Source organism: Rana temporaria, chromosome 9 (genome assembly GCF_905171775.1).
Source record: "Rana temporaria chromosome 9, aRanTem1.1, whole genome shotgun sequence".
NCBI classification, from domain to species: domain Eukaryota; kingdom Metazoa; phylum Chordata; class Amphibia; order Anura; family Ranidae; genus Rana; species Rana temporaria.
In genome coordinates, this window is record NC_053497.1 from 30,850,251 (window position 1) to 30,869,548 (window position 19,298).

The window sequence follows — 19,298 nt, forward strand, 5'->3', positions numbered from 1 at the left end:
TGAATAAGAAAAAAACATAAAAACAAAACAGTGAAGTTAGCCCATTTTTTTGTTTTGTTTGTTTTAATGTGAAAGATGATGTTACGCCGCAACAATCGTGAGAGAATCGTGATCTATCTTCTAAGCAAAAAAATTGCAATTCTCATTTTAGCCAGAATCGTGCAGCTCTGTACCCTGCAACATAAAAAGTGCAAAGCCCACCATAGAGTAATTTTCTAGCAAAAAACAAATGATGATTTTTACATGTAGTAGAGAAGTGTCAGAATTGGCCTGGGTGGCGAGGGGTTAATTACCATGAGTAATATACAAATAATTATTATAAGCACTGTGATCCTATCAGTCTGCTGTAGTGTGTCAGCTTGTATTTATATTGGCCGCTCTGAATGTAGCTTCTGACAGGCTGTGCAAGCAGGCCCGTATCTCCGGAACCATAAATGATAGCCATCCCATATTTTAACCAGTTGTGGGGTAGCTCTTCCCATGCCTACCCCCAAATGTGGGGTTTCTGTGACCTCTGGTCATCGAGCTACAACCCCCCAAATTCGATCTTAAAAAAAAAAAATTCTTAAAAAAAAAAAAAAAAAAATTTTTTTTTTTTTTTTTTTTTTTTTGGCAAATGGGCCTATCTTGAGAAAGGGGCCTGGAGCTGCAGCTCCATCAGCCCCATTGTTAATCCGGCCCTGACAGGAATGATCAGATTACTGTATAAATGTGACTGGCAGGAAAGGGGTTAACACTAGGGTGTGAGGAAGGGGTTAAATGTGTATCCTGGGAGTGATTCTTACTGTGGGGGGAGGGAACTGACTGGGGGAGGTGACCGATGCTGTGTCCCTATGTACAGGGGTGGACTGGGACAAAAATTTGGCCCTGGACTTCATCCAGACAGGCCCACTTAATTTTTGCAAACACGCACAAAAACAGTAAACTATACGCAGTTGTCGGCGGTAAACATAGCGGCGTTTTACTGCCGACGCTATGGGCGGCTCAGTGTGAAAGGGGTCTAATAAATCAGTTACAATGACCAGCGGCAGTGCATTTACCCCCCCCCCCCCCGCCTTGCTGCATATTAAAAAAAATCACAGACACATACACTGACTCCCCTCCTGAAACAAACACTGTCCCCCCCCTCCTTACACAAACACTGCCCCCCCCCTCCTTACACAAACACTGCCCCCCCCCCCTCCTTACACAAACACTGTCCCCCCCCTCCTTACACAAACACTGTCCCCCCCTCCTTACACAAACACTGTCCCCCCCCTCCTTACACAAACACTGTCCCCCCCCTCCTTACACAAACACTGTCCCCCCCCTCCTTACACAAACACTGTCCCCCCCCTCCTTACACAAACACTGTCCCCCCCTCCTTACACAAACACTGTCCCCCCCCCTCATTACACAAACACTGTCCCCCCCTCATTACACAAACACTGCCCCCCCCCCTCCTTACACAAACACTGCCCCCCCCCCCCTCCTTACACAAACACTGTCCCCCCCCTCCTTACACAAACACTGTCCCCCCCCTCCTTACACAAACACTGTCCCCCCCTCCTTACACAAACACTGCCCCCCCCCCTCATTACACAAACACTGTCCCCCCCTCATTACACAAACACTGTCCCCCCCCCTCCTTACACAAACACTGCCCCCCCCCCCTCCTTACACAAACACTGTCCCCCCCTCCTTACACAAACACTGCCCCCCCCTCCTTACACAAACACTGCCCCCCCCTCCTTACACAAACACTGTCCCCCCCTCATTACACAAACACTGTCCCCCCCTCATTACACAAACACTGTCCCCCCCCCTCCTTACACAAACACTGTCCCCCCCCCCTCCTTACACAAACACTGCCCCCCCCCCCTCCTTACACAAACACTGTCCCCCCTCCTTACACAAACACTGTCCCCCCTCCTTACACAAACACTGTCCCCCCCTCCTTACACAAACACTGTCCCCCCCTCCTTACACAAACACTGTCCCCCCCCTCCTTACACAAACACTGTCCCCCCCCCCTCCTTAAACAAACACTGTCCCCCCTCATTACACAAACACTGTCCCCCCTCATTACACAAACACTGTCCCCCCCTCCTTCCACAGTCCCCTCCTTTCTGGTATCCTTTACAGCCATCGTCTTTCTTTGCAACCAACACAGCTCCCTTTATGTCAGTGCCCCCTCCCTTACCTTACACAGCAGGGAGAAGACACTCAGAGGATGCGAAGCGTCCAAGCAGAAGGCGGGAGCTGTTCAACTTTCCATGTTACAGACAGACGATTGGTTGCTAGGACTGCCCCTAGCAACCAATCACAGGCTTTTTAACTTGAAAAGTTGGACATCTCCGCCTTCTGCTCGGACAGTCTGTCTTCTATTGTTTGTATGGATGAAAGCGGCTGTGGGGGGGAAGGAGGAGGAGTTACACGGGAGAGAAGAGGTCTGAGAGGACACACAGGCAGGATGTTCAACAGGTTCACTGTTGTCACCCTGCACATGCACTCCACCCTGCACATGCACGCCACCCAGCAGCGATACTCTGCAGCCTGCACTGGAACCGTGCACATGCAGTAGTTGCAACGGGTGCGGCCACCACCTTCCTCCCTAGCCAGCAGTCAGACTCTGCAGCCGCACGACCCGATACCGATGTGCGGGGCCACTTTCGTCCAGTACATAGCAAACACTGCCTGTATACATTCTGACTGTCAGAGTGTATACAGGCAGTGTTTGCTATGTACTGGAGGAAAGGGGCCCCGCACATTGGTATCGGGCTTGCTGCTGCAGTGAGAGTGGAGCTGTCACATCTAAGCACTGATGATGGGGGTGCCCCCGCATATTGGCCCCGCCCATCCCCGACATCGTTTTGACAGCTCCACTCTCACTGCGGCCGCACACCCCCACTTGCCCACCAATCATCACTGGATGTTTACAGTCAGGGCGGACTCCGGGCTTTTTGGGGACCCATTCGGGGCTTTAGCCACCCCCTCCCAACGCCCCTGAGTGACAACTGGCCCACTGAGCCATCGGCCCACCGGGAAACTCCCGGTAGTCCCGATGGCCAGTCCAACCCTGCCTATGTACAAGGGACATAGATCAGTCTCCTCTCCCTGACAGGACATGGAGCTCTGTGTTTACATACAGAGCTCCACGTCCCTGCTCTAAAACTGCTGATCGCGGGTACCTAGGCGGACATCGCGGCCACCAGGCACGCGCATCGGCATCGCGGTGACACGCGCCCCCCAGTGTCCGGAAGACCCAAGGCCGTAAAAAGATGGCCTCCCAGATTTATAGAGCCACCTGGAAACCGTTACTATGACCCGGGACTGAAGTAGTTAAACTATTGCACAGAGCAGGCAAGTATAGGCGTGTTTTTTTTTTGTTTTTGTTTTTTTTTATAAAAAAAAAAAAACTAACAGTGTTTACAAACACCAGGTAAAATAAATTAAATGACATTTCTTACCTGCTCTCTAGCTGTTTGATAACTCTGTATCGATCTCAGCATTAAAGACAGCTTCTCTTCCACCTAGTACACCAAAAGCACAGTACAAAATTACACCAGGAAAAAAAAAAACACACACACACACACACAAAACTGCATAAAGTGTCCCTGTCACCTACGTAAAGCAAAATCTTCCATTCCATAAGCTTAGTTAACATTTATAAACATGTGGCCAATTAATTACAAAATACATCAGCAGGATATTACTCAAGGTTATGAATGAGTGGATTGTCTGCCTGCACTTCGTAAATGCCTCTGTTTTTGCATTTTTGTAGTTTATGGAATTGAACACAAGCTTATCTAGGTATAGGGATATGTATCCTATCAAATAACTCCTCCCCTGAGGATCCATGGCATAGCCATGCGACTGTCCCAACCCATGAGATACCGATTTGCTTGGATCATCAGCAGCTTGTACAAATTCCAAGGTCTCGGGGGAGGAACAGCGTACAACATCCGATCTTCCCTGATGAAATGTTCGGAGTGAAACCACCTCACATGTGGCACATAGAGCGCCGTGTAACCTGGGGAGAGGTTTGGGAGAAATATCAGGTCAAACTAGCTAGTGGCCCCCCATGCTCCAACCAAAACAAATCATCTTCTCCTTTTCCTTACCTGTAATAGGCTAGCTGAAGGGAGATCTGTAGGAAAGCTCCAGGACTGAGATTGTGTTTCTGTGGGAACTTCTTCCCGAAATCGGCAAAGGTGAAGCAGCAGATGTCCAAATCATTCACCAGTCTGTATAGGGTGAGAAAAATAGAGACATTGCACAATCAGGAGATTGTTTTCAAATGTGGCCATTATTACCAGACTGTCCGTTATCTCTACATGTAGTGCCACATTAATGGTGCCATCTTGTGGAACTGGGTTCATGAGATCAATTGCCATCAGGCATGATTGGTTCCTCCTGAAGAAGCGGTCACATCTGCGAAACCGGTCAAAGACATTGTCACACTCCACCACAACAGAAATCTCTCGGGGTCTCCTGTTCGCAGTAATTTGTTGTATTTGGGTGGGGTCTGGCTTGTAATATTTAATGTTGTCTAGTTTTATGTAATAAATAATTTTATATACGCGTCAATATCTATATTATCAGTACCAAGATAGTCCAATCAACTCCCCTCCCAGGTGACCATATATGGGTATAGGTAGCATCAGCATGTGCCACCAGGGCCGCCATCAGGGGGGTACAGGCAGTACACCTGAAAGGGGCCCGGAGATCCCCTGGGGTCCGGGAGGTCCCCAGATGGCAACCCCCCCCCCCCCTTTTTTTTATAAAAAAAAAAAAAAAAAATTATATATATATATATATATATATATATAAAATATATTTTTATTTTATTTTTTATTAAAAAGGGATAATTTTTTTTTCTATTTTATTTATTTATTTTTCTATATATATATATATATATATATATATATATATATATATATATATATATATATATATATATATATATATATATATATATATATATATATATATATATATATATATATATATATATATATATATATATATATATATATATATATATATATATATATATATATATAAAGAAAATCGGCATATATATTAAAGGGCTCAGAGGTCCCCAGGGCCCCAAGTGGCAAACCCCCTTTTTTTTTATAAATGTTTCTTTTTTTTTTATTAAAGGGCCCAGAGGTTTCTTTTTTTTTTTAAATTAAAGGGCCCAGATGGCAACCCCCCCTTTTAAAAAAAATAAATAAATATAAATTATATATATATATATATATATATAAGTATTTCTTTTCTTCTTTTTATTAAAGGGCCCAGAGGTCCCCGGATGGCTGCCCCCCTTTTTTTATATATATATTTTTCTTTATTTCTTCTTTTTTTTGTAAAAAAATTCGCGGCAGCCCCCCCGCTTCTCAATTTCAGGCGGCAGCACCCCGGGGGGGGTGCCTGAAGCTGTGTAAGGGGCCCCATAATTCCTGATGGCGGCCCTGTCTGCCACCATGGGTCATCCTGGTTCAATCCTTTACAGGCATGATTGGTTAATATGCACAGCAACACCAGATTCCATGTACAGCAGTTTTAGTAAATTTTCCCCAAGAGTCTGTTTTTTTTCGCATCGATGTTTCCCTATTCCCCCACCAATACTCGCCTTGACCGGGTGCAATTTATACTGAATAAAAGATCTATTGTGTTTGAGCTGGTCAGCATTGTTGGGTGCCTCCAGATAGAAATTCCCACAATCCATTGGTGACACAGAGACCTCTAAATTGCTGGGATGTGGGAGCTCACTAGTGAGGAGAAGTGGTTAGCCCCATTGATGTGTAGCGTTTGGGTCCTGGGCTCAGTTCCCTCCAAGAACACCATCTTCATAGAGTTTTTATATTCTCCACGTGCTTACCTGGGTTTTATTCTGGTGTTCCAGTCACTTCCCTCTATGCAAAAACTTACTAGGCAGTGGGAACCCTAAAAACGGATGGAACGTGTAACATGTTCCCAAAGGTGAACTTATCCGTTAAGGCCCCTTTCACACTGGGGCGGGAGGTGCGTTGGTGGTAAAGCGCCGCTATTTTTTAGCAGCGCTTTACCGCCAATTTCGCAGTGCTATTCGGCCCCCGCTAGCAGCCGAAAAAGGGTTAAAAACCAACGCAAAGCGCCTCTGCAGAGGTGCATTGCAGGCGGTATAGCTGCGGTGTCCCATTAATTTCAATGGGCGGGAGCTGTGGAGGAGCGGTTTACACACCACTCCTTCACCGCTCCAAAGATGCGGCTAGCAGGACTTTTTTCCCGTCCTGCTAGCGCACCGCTCCAGTGTGCAAGCCCTCGGGCTTTCACACTGGAGACACAGCAGCAGCTGTTCAGGGTCAGTTTGCAGGCGCCATTTTTAGCACAATAGCGCCTGCAAACAGCTCCAGTGTGAAAGGGGTCTGAGTTTTATGTCTGCCAGATGTCACAGTCATAGTGGAAAATCAATAATCAGAGGGGAAGCATACAAAACTTTAAGACGAACAGAAGCCAAGTCAACTTTAAGACCCCTCACACACCGGGCGTTTTACAGGCGCTTTAGCGCTAAAAAAAAGCGTCTGTAAAGCGCCGGAAAGAAGCCTCATCTGCAATCCCAATGTGAAAGCCTGAGTGATTTTCAGAGCCCTTTCACACTGCCAGCGCCCGAAAAACGCTAGTAAAGCTCTGCTAAGACCCCTTTCACACTGCACTGAGCGTTTTTCAGGCGCTTTGGCATTAAAAAAAGCGCCTCAATGGGAAGGGGCGCCTTAGGAGCGGTGTAGTCTACGCTCCTAAAGTGTTGTAAAGAAGCTGCTTGCAGGACTTTTTTTGACGCCCTACCAGCGCAGCGCCTCAGTGTGAAAGCACTCAAGCTTTCACATTGTGATTGCAGATGAGGCTTCTTTCAGGAGCTTTACAGACGCTTTTTTTAAACTCTAAGACCCCTTTTACACTGGGGCGTTTTTTCAGGCCGCTTTAGTGTGAAAGCACTCGGGCTTTCACATTGGGATTGCAGATGAGGCTTCTTTCAGGTGCTTTTTTTTTTTTTACGACAAATCGCCTGAAAAACGCCCCAGCGTGAAAGGCGCCTAACAGCACAGGTAATAGGCTGAATGATCAGTCAGGGAGTAACTGTAAGGCCCCGTTCACACTGGGGCGGGAGGTGCGGTGGCCGTAAAGCGCCGCCTTTTTTTGCCGCAAATTTTGCGGCGCTATTCGGGCCGCTAGCGGCCGAGAAATGGTTAAAGCCGCCCGCAATGAGCCTCTGCAGAGGTGCATTTCAGGTGGTATAGCCGCGCTGTCCCATTGATTTCAATAAGCAGGAGAGGTGAAGGAGCGGTATACACACCGGAAATATGCTGCTGGCAGGACTTTTTTCCCGTCCTGTTAGCAGCAGCTGTTTAGGGTCGGTTTGCAGGCGCTATTTTTTGAGCAATAGCGCCTGCAAACCACCCCAGTGTGAAAGGGGTCTAACTTGCAGTTTACTATACCGGTTATATAGGTGCAAAGTTAGAATCAATAATGCAAAACAGGGTCAGAAGAGCAAATAACGTGCATGCACTGCAGAATATTAAAAGATGCACATCCATATGAAAGCTGCACAAACATGGAGGCCCGGGTTCAGAGAGCAGTTACGATGGCGTATCTCCGGATACGCCGTCGTAACTCTGAGTTGCGGGGTCGTACCTATGCGACTGATTCATAGAATCAGTTACGCATAGATTTCCCCAAGATCCGACCGACGTAAACGTCTTACACCGTCGTATCTTAGGCTGCATATTTACGCTGGCCGCTAGGTGGCGCTTCTGTAGATTTACGTGAGGAATATGCAAATTAGGTAGATACGCCGATTCAGAAACGTCCGGCTGGCGCATTTTTTTTTATGTCGTTTACGTTAGGCTTTTTCCGGTGTAAAGTTACCCCTTGCTATATGAGGCGTACCCTATGTTAAGTATAGACATTGTTCCCGCGTCGAATTTTGAAAAGTTTACGTTGTTTGCGTAAGTCGTTCGCGAATAGGGCTGTACGTAAGTTACGTTCACGTCTAAAGCATTGACGATTTGCGGCGTAATTTCGAGCATGCGCATTGGGATTCTTTCACGAACGACGCATGCGCCGTTCGTAAAAAACGTCAAGTGCGTGGGGTCACAATTAATTTAAATAAAACACGCCCACATCATCCACATTTGAATTAGGCGGGCTTACGCTGGACCACATACGTTACGCCGCCGCAACTTAGGGCGCAAGTTCTTTCTGAATACGGAACTTGCGCCCTACGCGATACGTTACGCCCGCCAATAGATACACCATTGTATCTGAATCCGGGTCGGAGTCTTCACAGCAACATCTCAGTGGCTTAGTTAGGGTAACGTGGCTGCATAGCATTAACTCTCAGACTTTAATGCAGAGAGTCTAGTTGAGAATCAATACTTTCAACTACTTCTAGGACAGGATTATATTACTGCCAGAATCACCAGCTTAAAATGAAAAGGAAAGAAAAATGCAAAATGATTTACTATAAACATCCCCAGTGACTTATTACATTTTACGGCACCCAGAAGACCACACCCCCATTAACAGCGACAGAGCATCACCCACTCACATGTCCAGGTTCTGCTTGGCCTGCTCTACGTGCTGCTTAGTCTCATAGGGGAAATTAAAATACAGCTTCCTCGGGGGAGGAACTCTGGTGATGGGCGTTCGAGGAGGCAGCAAACTGGGACCCCTGGAACTAGAGAAGGAACAAAATTAGTCTCAAAAGTAATAAGAGTTATAACGAAAAATGGGAAGATATTTAAAAAAACAAAAAAAACACATTACATTGTACAGGGTGGGCCATTTATATGGATACACCAAAAACAAAAGTTGGATTCAAAATGGCCGACTTCAAAATGGCCGCCATGGTCACCACCCATGTTGAAAAGTTTCCCCCCTTACATATACTAATGTGCCACAAACAGGAAGTTAATATCACCAACCATTCCCATTTTATTAAGGTGTATCCATATAAATGGCCCACCCTGTAGTATACACAAAGACAAACTGGGACCTTCCTAGAGAAGAATGGAGGTTTTCTTGAAAAGGTGTACTCTGTATATAAAACAAAATACTATTTAACCACTTAATGTCCGCCCCATATCAGTTTTACTGTTACAGAAAAGCTCTCCTGTGCAGAATCGCGTATGTATATATACGCGATTCTTCACTTCCGCCTGCAGGAGTTGCGCGTGCACCGCCATTGGGCCGCTTCTGCTGTGAATATTAGCGGCAGTAGCCGATCTGCGGGTGCCAGGCACTCAATGTCCCCTGGCAGCCGCCAATCGTTGGTATTTCACAGAGAACGGAGATCTGCCTATGTAAACAAAGCAGATTTCAATTCTGATGGAGGGAAGGAAAAAAGGGATTTCGTGTTCCTGCAAAGCAGGGAACAAAATCCATTACTTCGCTTAGTAAGACCCCTTTCACACTGAAGGTGCTTTTACAGGCATTTTAGCGCTAAAAATAGTGCCTGTATACTGCCTCCCCTGCCAACCCAGTGTGAAAGTCCGAGTGCTTTCACACTGGGACGGTGCGCTTGCAGGAAGGAAAAAAAAAAAAAAAAAGTCCTGCAAGCAGTATCTTTGGGGCGGTGCGGGAGTGGTGTATACACTGCTTCTAAACCGCCCCTGCTATTGAAATCGATGGGCAAGGCTGCAACGCGCTTCGGCAGCGCGGCTTTTTGGGCACTTTTAACCTACAGTATTATTAGCCCCTTCTTTGGGGTTATAAGCACCACACTCCCGCCCAGCGCCGCTAAGACGAGCAACGCTTTACCGCTAGCGTGGGGCGGTCTTAGTGTGAAAGGGGTCTAAAAGCAGCTCACAGTACACAACACATGCTAGGCACAGATAACCTTTTGATCGCCCAGATGTTTAACCCCTTCCCAGCCAGTGTCATTAGTGCAGTGACAGCGCAAATTTTTAGCACTGATCACTGTATTCGTGTCACTGGTTCCCAAAGTGTCAGTTAATGTACGATTGTCCGCCACAATGTCGCAGTCCCGCTATAAGTCGCTGATCACTAGAATATATATATATATATATATATATATATATACACACACATATACATATACACACACACACACATATACATATACACACACACACACATATATATACGGTATGTGTATATATATATATATATATATATATATATATATATATATATATATAAAAAGAAGAAATAAAAACTCCATAAATATATCCCATAATTTTGTAGACACTATAATGTTCACGTAAACCAATCAATCAATATTCGATGATTGGGATTTTTTACTAAAAATATGTAGCAGAATACATATTGGCCTATATTTATGAAGAGATTCGATTTTTTTTAATTGTCTTATTGGATATGTTTAAAAAAAATGACAATTTTTATTTGTGTACAGCGTCGCACGACCGTGCAATTGTCAAAGTAACGCAGTGACAGATCGCAAAAAATAGCCTGGTTAATGAAGGGGGGTAAGTGGTTAATATAGTTTTGTAGTTAATAAAAAAAATGTAAAATCTATATTTTAACCGCTTAAGGACCGCCTCCTGCACATTTACGTCGGCAGAATGGCACGGCTGGGCACATACACGTACGTCCTGTGCTAGTGCCCAGCCGTGGGTCGCGGGTGCGCGTCATCGATCGTGTGATCCCTTTTATAGGGGGACACAATCGATGAAGTCACACCAACAGCCACACCCCCCTACAGTTAGAAACACATAGTAGGTCATACATAACCCCTTCAGCGCCCCCTGTGGTTAAATCCCAAACTGCAATTGGCATTTTCACAATAAACAATGCATTTTAAATGCACTTTTTGCTGTGAAAATGACAATGGTCCCAAAAATGGGTCAAAATTGTCCGAAGTGTCCACCATAATGTCGCAGTCACGAAAAAAATCGCTGATCGCCGCCATTAGTAGTAAAAAAAAAAAAAAATTATAAAAATGAAATAAAACGTATCCCCTATTTTGTAAACGCTATAAATTTTGCGCAAACCAACCGATAAACGCTTATTGCGTTTTTTTTTACCAAAAATATGTAGAAGAATACGTATCGGCCTAAACTGAGGAAAATAAAAACCGCAGAGGTGATCAAATACCACGAAAAGAAAGCTCTATTTGTGGGGAAAAAAAGGATGCCAATTTTGTTTGGGAGCCACGTCGCACGACAGCGCAATTGTCTGTTAAAGCGACGCAGTGCCGAATCGCAAAACCTGACCGGTCCTTTAGCTGCCTAAAGGTCCGGGTCTTAAGTGGTTAATGCAGTTATTGTAATTACCTGAATTGGACCTGCCGCAATCCTCATGTATTCCTTGCACAGCAGCACACAGACTGGGAGAGAGAAGGGCAGCACTAGGAGCCAATCATATATGCCACATGTACTGACAAGGAACATGTTGATAGGAGGAGAGAGCGGTATGACACGACGGTGGAAATTCCTGCTGGTCCCTCGCTGTCCAAGGTCAGGCTGGGGGTGGGGCGGTGACCTAGCTGTATCAATATAACCGTAGCAGAGAAAAGACAGGTCTCCAGCCTGCGATGTGTAAATCTCTGGACTGGATGGATAGAAATGCAAACACTCCCACATGCAATTGGTAATCTATTTAGGGAAACATACTACTCACGTACCAGTAGTCCAAAACATGTTTCAGCATACTCAGGACAGCAGAGGCGTCAGCTGTTGCTTGATCATATATGAGACCGCATGTTCCGTCTTCTCCCACCACGAACTGCAGGAGTGATATTCAGTGTCACTGTGCGCGGTGCTTAGGAAGGTAAAGGGTGCTGCAAGGGGTTAGTTGTTGGGAGCGATGCTGTGAGATATTCGTAAGGGAAGCGAGGGGTATGGCCTCATTTATTAAGCTGGTGCAGACCACTCCGACAATGGCAGTGAAGGAGGCCATATATATCAATTTGTAATCTATGTACGGGGCGATCACAAAACTAGCAAATCATCATCAATTACAATATCAAAATGATGCATCACACATGGTACTGATTGAAAATACCATCCAAATGGGATTTTTGTACTCAACGTGATATCTTTTACTCGGAGTTCCTTGGAGGACACAGCTGGATCTTCAGATCCTGATGAATGGGTTTGATATTATGTGGAGTCCCTGTTGGTAGCCAAACCCCCAATCTGCAACTCACAGTTCAATTAGTAGCCAGCAGTATTCAGAGACAGCAACCAAGACAGAAAACAAGACAGAGTGGGTGCTGTGTCCTTCAAATAACTGCTTTCCACCTGCCCACTGTAGTTCTATGGCAGGCGAGCGGCACAGCCCCACCAGGATCACGTACGTTGGCGAAGACTTCCGGGTTTGCGGGCGCACATGAGCATTCGCTGCTGACCACTCCGAGCCCGTCCAATGATTCATGGCCGAGACATGCCGATTGGCTGTGTTCAATCACGGTACAGAGCCCTGGGTGTTTACAAACACCCAGGGCTCTGTACCAGTGGTGGCTGGTGCTCAACATTTTTGGGGGGGGTGCAAACAAAGTTAGTTTGCCCCCTCAAATGCAGCCAGTTTGCCCCCTCAAATGCAGCCAGTTTGCCCCCTCAAATGCAACCAGTTTGCCCCCTCAAATGCAACCAGTTTGCCCCCTCAAATGCAACCAGTTTGCCCCCTCAAATGCAGCCAGTTTTGCCCCTCAAATGCAGCCAGTTTTGCCCCCTCAAATGCAGCCAGCTTTGCCCCCTCAAATGCAGCCAGTTTTGCCCCCTCAAATGCAGCCAGTTTTGCCCCCTCAAATTGCAGCCAGTTTTGCCCCCTCAAATTGCAGCCAGTTTGGACCCTCAAATTGCAGCCAGTTTGCCCCCTTTAAATGCAGCCAGTTTGGACCCTCAAATGCAGCCAGTTTGGACCCTCAAATGCAGCCAGTTTGCTCCCTTTAAATGCAGCCAGTTTGCCCCCTCAAATGCAGCCAGTTTGGACCCTCAAATGCAGCCAGTTTGGACCCTCAAATGCAGCCAGTTTGGACCCTTAAATGCAGCCAGTTTGCACGCTCAAATGCAGCCAGTTTGCACGCTCAAATGCAGCCAGTTTGCACGCTCAAATGCAGCCAGTTTGCACGCTCAAATGCAGCCAGTTTGCACGCTCAAATGCAGCCAGTTTGGACCCTCAAATGCAGCCAGTTTGGACCCTCAAATGCAGCCAGTTTGGACCCTCAAATGCAGCCAGTTTGGACCCTCAAATGCAGCCAGTTTGGACCCTCAAATGCAGCCAGTTTGGACCCTCAAATGCAGCCAGTTTGGACCCTCAAATTCAGCCAGTTTGGACCCTCAAATTCAGCCAGTTTGTGCCCCCAATTGCAGCCAGTTTGTGCCCCCAATTGCAGCCAGTTTGTGCCCCCAATTGCAGCCAGTTTGTGCCCCCAATTGCAGCCAGTTTGTGCCCCCAATTGCAGCCAGTTTCCCCCCAGCCCGGCACTTACCATCCTCAGGTCAGCGCCGTCCTCTCCACGCTCCCTCAATGTCTTCTCCCACCCTCGATGTCGCTTCAGCCAATCAGGTGACCGTTCACCACACCTGGTGCACCTGATTGGCTGAGAGGCGGGGCAGTGTTAGGGAAGCGATTCCCTAACACAGCACTGTTTAACCAGGGAACGCACAGCCTATGCGCTCTCTGGTTAACCATTTGGAAATCTATTAGAGCCCGCAGGCTCTAATTGGGAAGCCTATTAGAGCATCTCACTCTAATCAGGCACTTCCAAAACACGCTCACCGCTGTTATTCAGATGGCCGGCGCTCAACAGGGGGCCGGACACCTGAATAGTGGGCGACAGCGGCAACAATGCATGAATCTATGTATTGTTGATTGATGGGTGCAGGAGAGAGGGGGTGGTGCTCCTGCGCCCACTATGGGCGCACCGCAACTGCTCTGTACACTGGTCAGCGAGCTGAAAAACAGGGAGAAAATACAGCCAGATACAATGTGTACTGCTTTTACTTTTCTAAGGCACATATTCATGTAGCCCTGGTTCATACTGGTGCATTTTGACATGTGATTTGACATGTCAAATCGGCGGTATTTTCACCATACTAATCGATGCGACGCGGCACTGCACCGATTAAAAAAAGTGGTTTCTGTACTACTTTTTGCGATTTCGGGCTGCGATTTACATTGACATCTGTGCAGAAACCTGCACAGATGACTCTAAAAATCATGGCCGAAATCGGGACTGATGAGCGGGAGTGAAATCATGCACGTTCAGCTGAACTCGCACAGCTTCGGGGGGGGGGGGGGGGGGGGGGGGCTAAAGGATAGAGGAGATATATATATAGGTTTTTAGAGTGTTCACTCTTCTGTTTTAATTGAAAAGAATAAACTGAACATCTTTTATATTGTATGCCTGCCTCGTGTTGTACCTGTAAAGTCCAAAAGTAGCACTTTTTGTTTTTCCAATTTGTGGTTTTGCAAAAATATTTCAAGGTCCTAAGCGGTAGGCAAAAAAAAAACTAAGAAGCAGATGGTGGGGTTTGGCCATCAGAAGGGGCCATCTCGAGGGTGTTTCTTTCTTTCATTCTTGGTTTACCTGTCATCCTACTCCTGCAGGTGGTGGAATAAAACCCATTGGTCATGATCTGAAGATCCAGCCGTGTCCTTCAATGATTATCAATATCTATCAATATGTTAAGCAATAAAATTTTGTTCTCCATGCGACAACAGGAAAGTATAAGCTTATTAATTACAATACTGTTTATATACTGTGCACATAAAGATTGCTCTGATTACTACCATTAAATAAGGATGCTAAACAAAAAAGGACCAGTTCACCCAAAACTGATATTTAAAACCCAGGGCCGATCCTAGGCATGGTGCACAGGGTGCTTTGCACCCAGGCGCCTGCAGAGGTGGGGGCGCCGAAGTGGCAGAGTTCTCCCCTCCCTCCTCCTCTCCTTGTTTGTGTCCGTCCAGAACTAGTGTTCTGAGCATAAGTATATGTCCGTCCAGAACTGATGTGTCTCTGACCATCTCCTGTACTATGTCTGTAGTCTCTGACCAGCTCCTGTATTAGGTCTGCAGTCTCTGACCATCTCCTGTACTAAGTCTGCAGTCTCTGACCATCTCCTGTATCATGTCTGTAGTATGTCTGGGGGCTCTTTCTAACAGACTTTCTAACAGAAGTCCATCAGAGAGGCCCCCCTTTCAGGTCCCAATAAAGTACTCTGCTTCTCTTCCTGTATTTTGTTTATTGTTAACAGATCATGTAAGAATCCCAGGGTAATGAAGACTTTGTGGGGGAGCATCTCTGCGTCTTGAGTCATTGCCATAGAAACATTTGTACAGGGGAGGGGTTAGTAAAATGACCACGCCCATGTGGGGGTGCCAGAAATATTTCTGCACCCAGGAGCCTGTGACCCTAGGATCGGCCCTGGACCCACCCTCTAAATACTTATCTGGTTTCTATTTTGATCCAGCGCTGTGCCCTAGAGCATCGCTGCTGCCGTCAATCAAATCCAGTGAGGAGGGAGCAGGACCAAGCTGCACTGTCTGTCTATGGACACACATAGCCCAGCTCGGGAGCAGTTCAGGGCCTCTCTGTACAACACCATTGGGCAATGATGAAGGGCAGTGTACAGTAAACCACTGAAGCTACTTGCTCGGTGCGAATGCCTTTTTTCATTTTTCTTCTTTTTAATGGGTCCAGCACATTATCCGAGACATGCTGCATCAGTGCCATAGCACAGAGAAACACAGAATGTTGTCCGCGTCACTACAGAGGGAAGAACACAGAGGACACACGGTGAGGGTGCAATGCTGAACACACCTGCAGGGTTTTATCAAACCAGCGATTCCCACTGTTGGCGTGGCTCCCTCCTCCATGCAGCATCTGAGCAGCCGTACGACTGCTGTACAGATCTTCAGAGAACTTCAGTGCGGTGGCGTCCAGACACACCGTAAACAGACTGCGCTGGATGCTCCGGACAGACTCCCTGTTCAGACGGTCTGGAGATGAAGGCACAAATAAAAACTGTGGCTGGATTTAAAGGGTAACTCCACTTTCATGGGAGGAAATAAAATATAGCAAATAAAATAAAATAAATAAATAATATAGCATATATCAGGGCTCAAAATTTCAAGTCCTGAGCTACAAGCCAGGCCTTAAGGGTTACTCGCCACCAGTTGACCCAACCGATCCCTACCCTGCACCGCGCCCAAACACGCCCTCATAAATTATCTCATGAAATTACACTTAAATGTTTTATGCAGACTTAAGTTACAAAAATAAATATTAACCACTTGGGATCCACGCTATGGACGAAAGACGTCCACAGCGCGGGTCTCAAGTGCCGAGTGGACGTCTTTGGACGTCCTGTTGTCATTCCCCGTGCGCGCCGCTGGGGGCGCGCAGAGGGCGGGCAGCGGGGAAACGTTGCCGGCGCATCGCTCAGGAGCCGATGCGTGTGCCTGGCGGCCACGATGTCCGCCAGATACCCGCGATCGACGGTGACAGCAGGGACGTGGAGCTCTGTGTGTAAACACAGAGCTCCACGTCCTGTCGGGGAGAGAGGAGACCGATCTGTGTCCCTTGTACATAGGGACACAGCATCGGTCACCTTCCCCAGTCAGTCCCCTCCCCCCACACAGTTAGAACACACCCAGGATACACATTTAACCCCTTCCTCACCCCCTAGTGTTAACCCCTTCACTGCCAATCACATTTATACAGTAATTACCGTATTTATCGGCGTATACCGCGCACTTTTTTGCCCTGAAAATCAGGGCAAAATCGTGGGTGCGCGGTATACGCCGATACCCGCGCCGAGTTTGAATACTGCGCCGACATATACAGAGCGCAGTACACTCGTGTATTGTCGGGCAGTCTCGGCTCCTCCCACGCTGACGTCCTGGACGTACAGGACGTCAGCGCGGGTAGCCGAGCATTGCCGACAATACACGAGTGTACTGCGCTCTGTATATGTCGGCGCAGTATTCAAACTCGGCGCGGGAAACGAGCGGGGAGGATGCGAGGACGCCACAGAAGGACGCCGGACCCGACGAAGAGGACACCCGAAGCTGCAGACAGACCCGACGAGGCCGCCAATGGACGGCGCGCAAAACACCAAAACTGTAATTCGGGGCAACTTTAGGGGTGCGCGGGATTGCGTTATACCGCGATAAATACGGTAGTGCATTTTTATAGCACTGATCGCTATATAAATGTGAATGGTCCCAAAATTGTGTCAAAAGTGTCCGATACGTCCGCCGCAATATCGCAGGCCTGACAAAAAAAAATAAAAAATCGCAGATCGCCGCCATTACTAGTAAAAAACAAAAAAAAAAAACCACAAACATAAATCTTTCCCTATTTTGTAGGCGCTATAACTTTTGCGCAAACCAATCAATATAGGCTTATTGCGATTTTTTTTTAACAAAAATATGTAGAAGAATTCGTATCGCCTAAACCGAGGGAATTTTTTTAAATGGGATATTATAACAAAAAGTAAAAAATATTGTGTTTTTTTTTAAAAAAATTCTGTCTTTTTATGTTTATAGCGCAAAAAATTTAAAAATCGCAGAGGTGATCAAATACCACCAAAAGAAAGCTCTCTTTGTGGGAAAAAAATTATAAAAATATAATTTGGGTACAGTGTTGTATGACCGCGCAATTGTCATTCAAAATGCGTCAGCGCTGAAAGCTGAAAATTGGTCTGGGCACGAAGGGGGTTTAAGTGCCCAGTAATGAAGTGGTTAACAACAACTTTATCAATGCAGCCTAACCCCTGCCCACCATTGCAGCTTCAGCTCACCTGTGCCCACCATTGCAGCTTCAGCTCACCTGTGCCCACCATTGCAGCCTCAGCTCACCTGTGCCCACCATTGCAGCTTCAGCTCACCTGTGCCCACCATTGCAGCTTCAGCTCACCTGTGCCCACCATTGCAGCCTTAGCTCACCTGTGCCCACCATTGCAGCTTCAGCTCACCTGTGCCCACCATTGCAGCTTCAGCTCACCTGTGCCCACCATTGCAGCTTCAGCTCATCTGTGCCCACCATTGCAGCTTCAGCTCACCTGTGCCCACCATTGCAGCTTCAGCTCACCTGTGCCCACCATTGCAGCCTCAGCTCACCTGTGCCCACCATTGCAGCCTCAGCTCACCTGTGCCCACCATTGCAGCCTCAACTCACCTGTGCCCACCATTGCAGCCTCAGCTCACCTGTGCCCACCATTGCAGCCTCAGCTCACCTGTGCCCACCGAGCTGTCCTCGGGCCTTTCCTGCTATCAGCGCCACCCGCCCCCATCTGGCCAAACGCGGTACTGCACACCGCTTTGGCCTGAATCCTGCTCGTTTTGCAAGGCAACCCTTGCAAACCGAGTTAGGATTTTTTTTTAATACAGTGCTCGTATTGCAAAATGCTCGTTAAACGCGTTACTTGCAATCCAAGGTTCCACTGTATCAGCCTGAATGTCACACCACTTCAAACTCAATCTATCCAAAACTGAGCTTATAATATTTCCTCCCCCACGTGCCCCTTTCCCTGACTTCTCAGTCAAGATCAATGGCACAACTATCAGTCCGTCCTCGCATGCCAAGGTGCTAGGGGTAACCCCCCCCCCCCGCCCTCCATCCCAAATACGTTGGGTACTTTTTTGGATTGTACCCCCTGTCTTTTAATGGAATAAAGTTGTATCTGAAGCACTTGCGCTTTAATTTCAATTCTCGTTACATTAAAATGCTCCCAGTTTGACTTGTGGTGTAGGGTACGTGGTTCTGAACATACACGATCACCATTTGGTTCAGTGCACCTGCACCCACATGGATCTCAAATTGGGAGCAGTGGCTGTGTCTGTGCCGCTGCTGCATCCTAATTGACATAAATGGACTGCCTGCACAGGCATGTACAGAACACCTGTGCATCCCCATGTGGGCCCTCTCATGGGTGTACGGTGTAGTACACCTTTGTGAACGAGGCCTTATTGAAATGGCTATTGTCATTTTCTGTTCAATCCATATGCTTCAGCTGTAATTATTTAGAACACACTTACCACGGATTAGCGCATTGTATGCCCGGCCCCAGCTGTTCCTGTGGTCCGTGGTGAGTACTCCCACCGGCTCCTTGTCAGTTTTTTTGGAGTGCGCTCGCAGGAAGAGCAATTGCTGGTGAATCTGGTCTTCTGTCAGTGGAGAACCGTCGCTGTTGTAGACATCAAGCTCAAAAAACTGAGGTAGAGCCGCATACAAGAGGGACGACAGAAAAGACGGTAAAAATTAGAATTCATACTACAGGGTCTATTTATAAAACATTAATTGGATGAATTTCACAAGCTTTTGTTCAGCTTGCACAAAT

General features: G+C 47.0%; 1 protein-coding gene across 1 annotated transcript in view; it reads right to left on the reverse strand.

The window, feature by feature from the left end:
• Positions 1 to 19,298, reverse strand: part of LOC120913246 (carnitine O-acetyltransferase-like) — an 80,044-nt gene that overhangs the window by 12,170 nt on the left and 48,576 nt on the right. The window contains exons 6-12 of the mRNA XM_040323064.1: positions 18,997 to 19,171; positions 15,776 to 15,954; positions 11,630 to 11,730; positions 8,573 to 8,701; positions 4,104 to 4,226; positions 3,877 to 4,012; positions 3,450 to 3,512 (exon numbers count right to left, since the gene is read on the reverse strand). Of these exons, the coding sequence (XP_040178998.1) occupies positions 3,450 to 3,512; positions 3,877 to 4,012; positions 4,104 to 4,226; positions 8,573 to 8,701; positions 11,630 to 11,730; positions 15,776 to 15,954; positions 18,997 to 19,171 (906 nt within the window). The remainder of the gene's footprint in view (positions 1 to 3,449; positions 3,513 to 3,876; positions 4,013 to 4,103; positions 4,227 to 8,572; positions 8,702 to 11,629; positions 11,731 to 15,775; positions 15,955 to 18,996; positions 19,172 to 19,298) is intronic.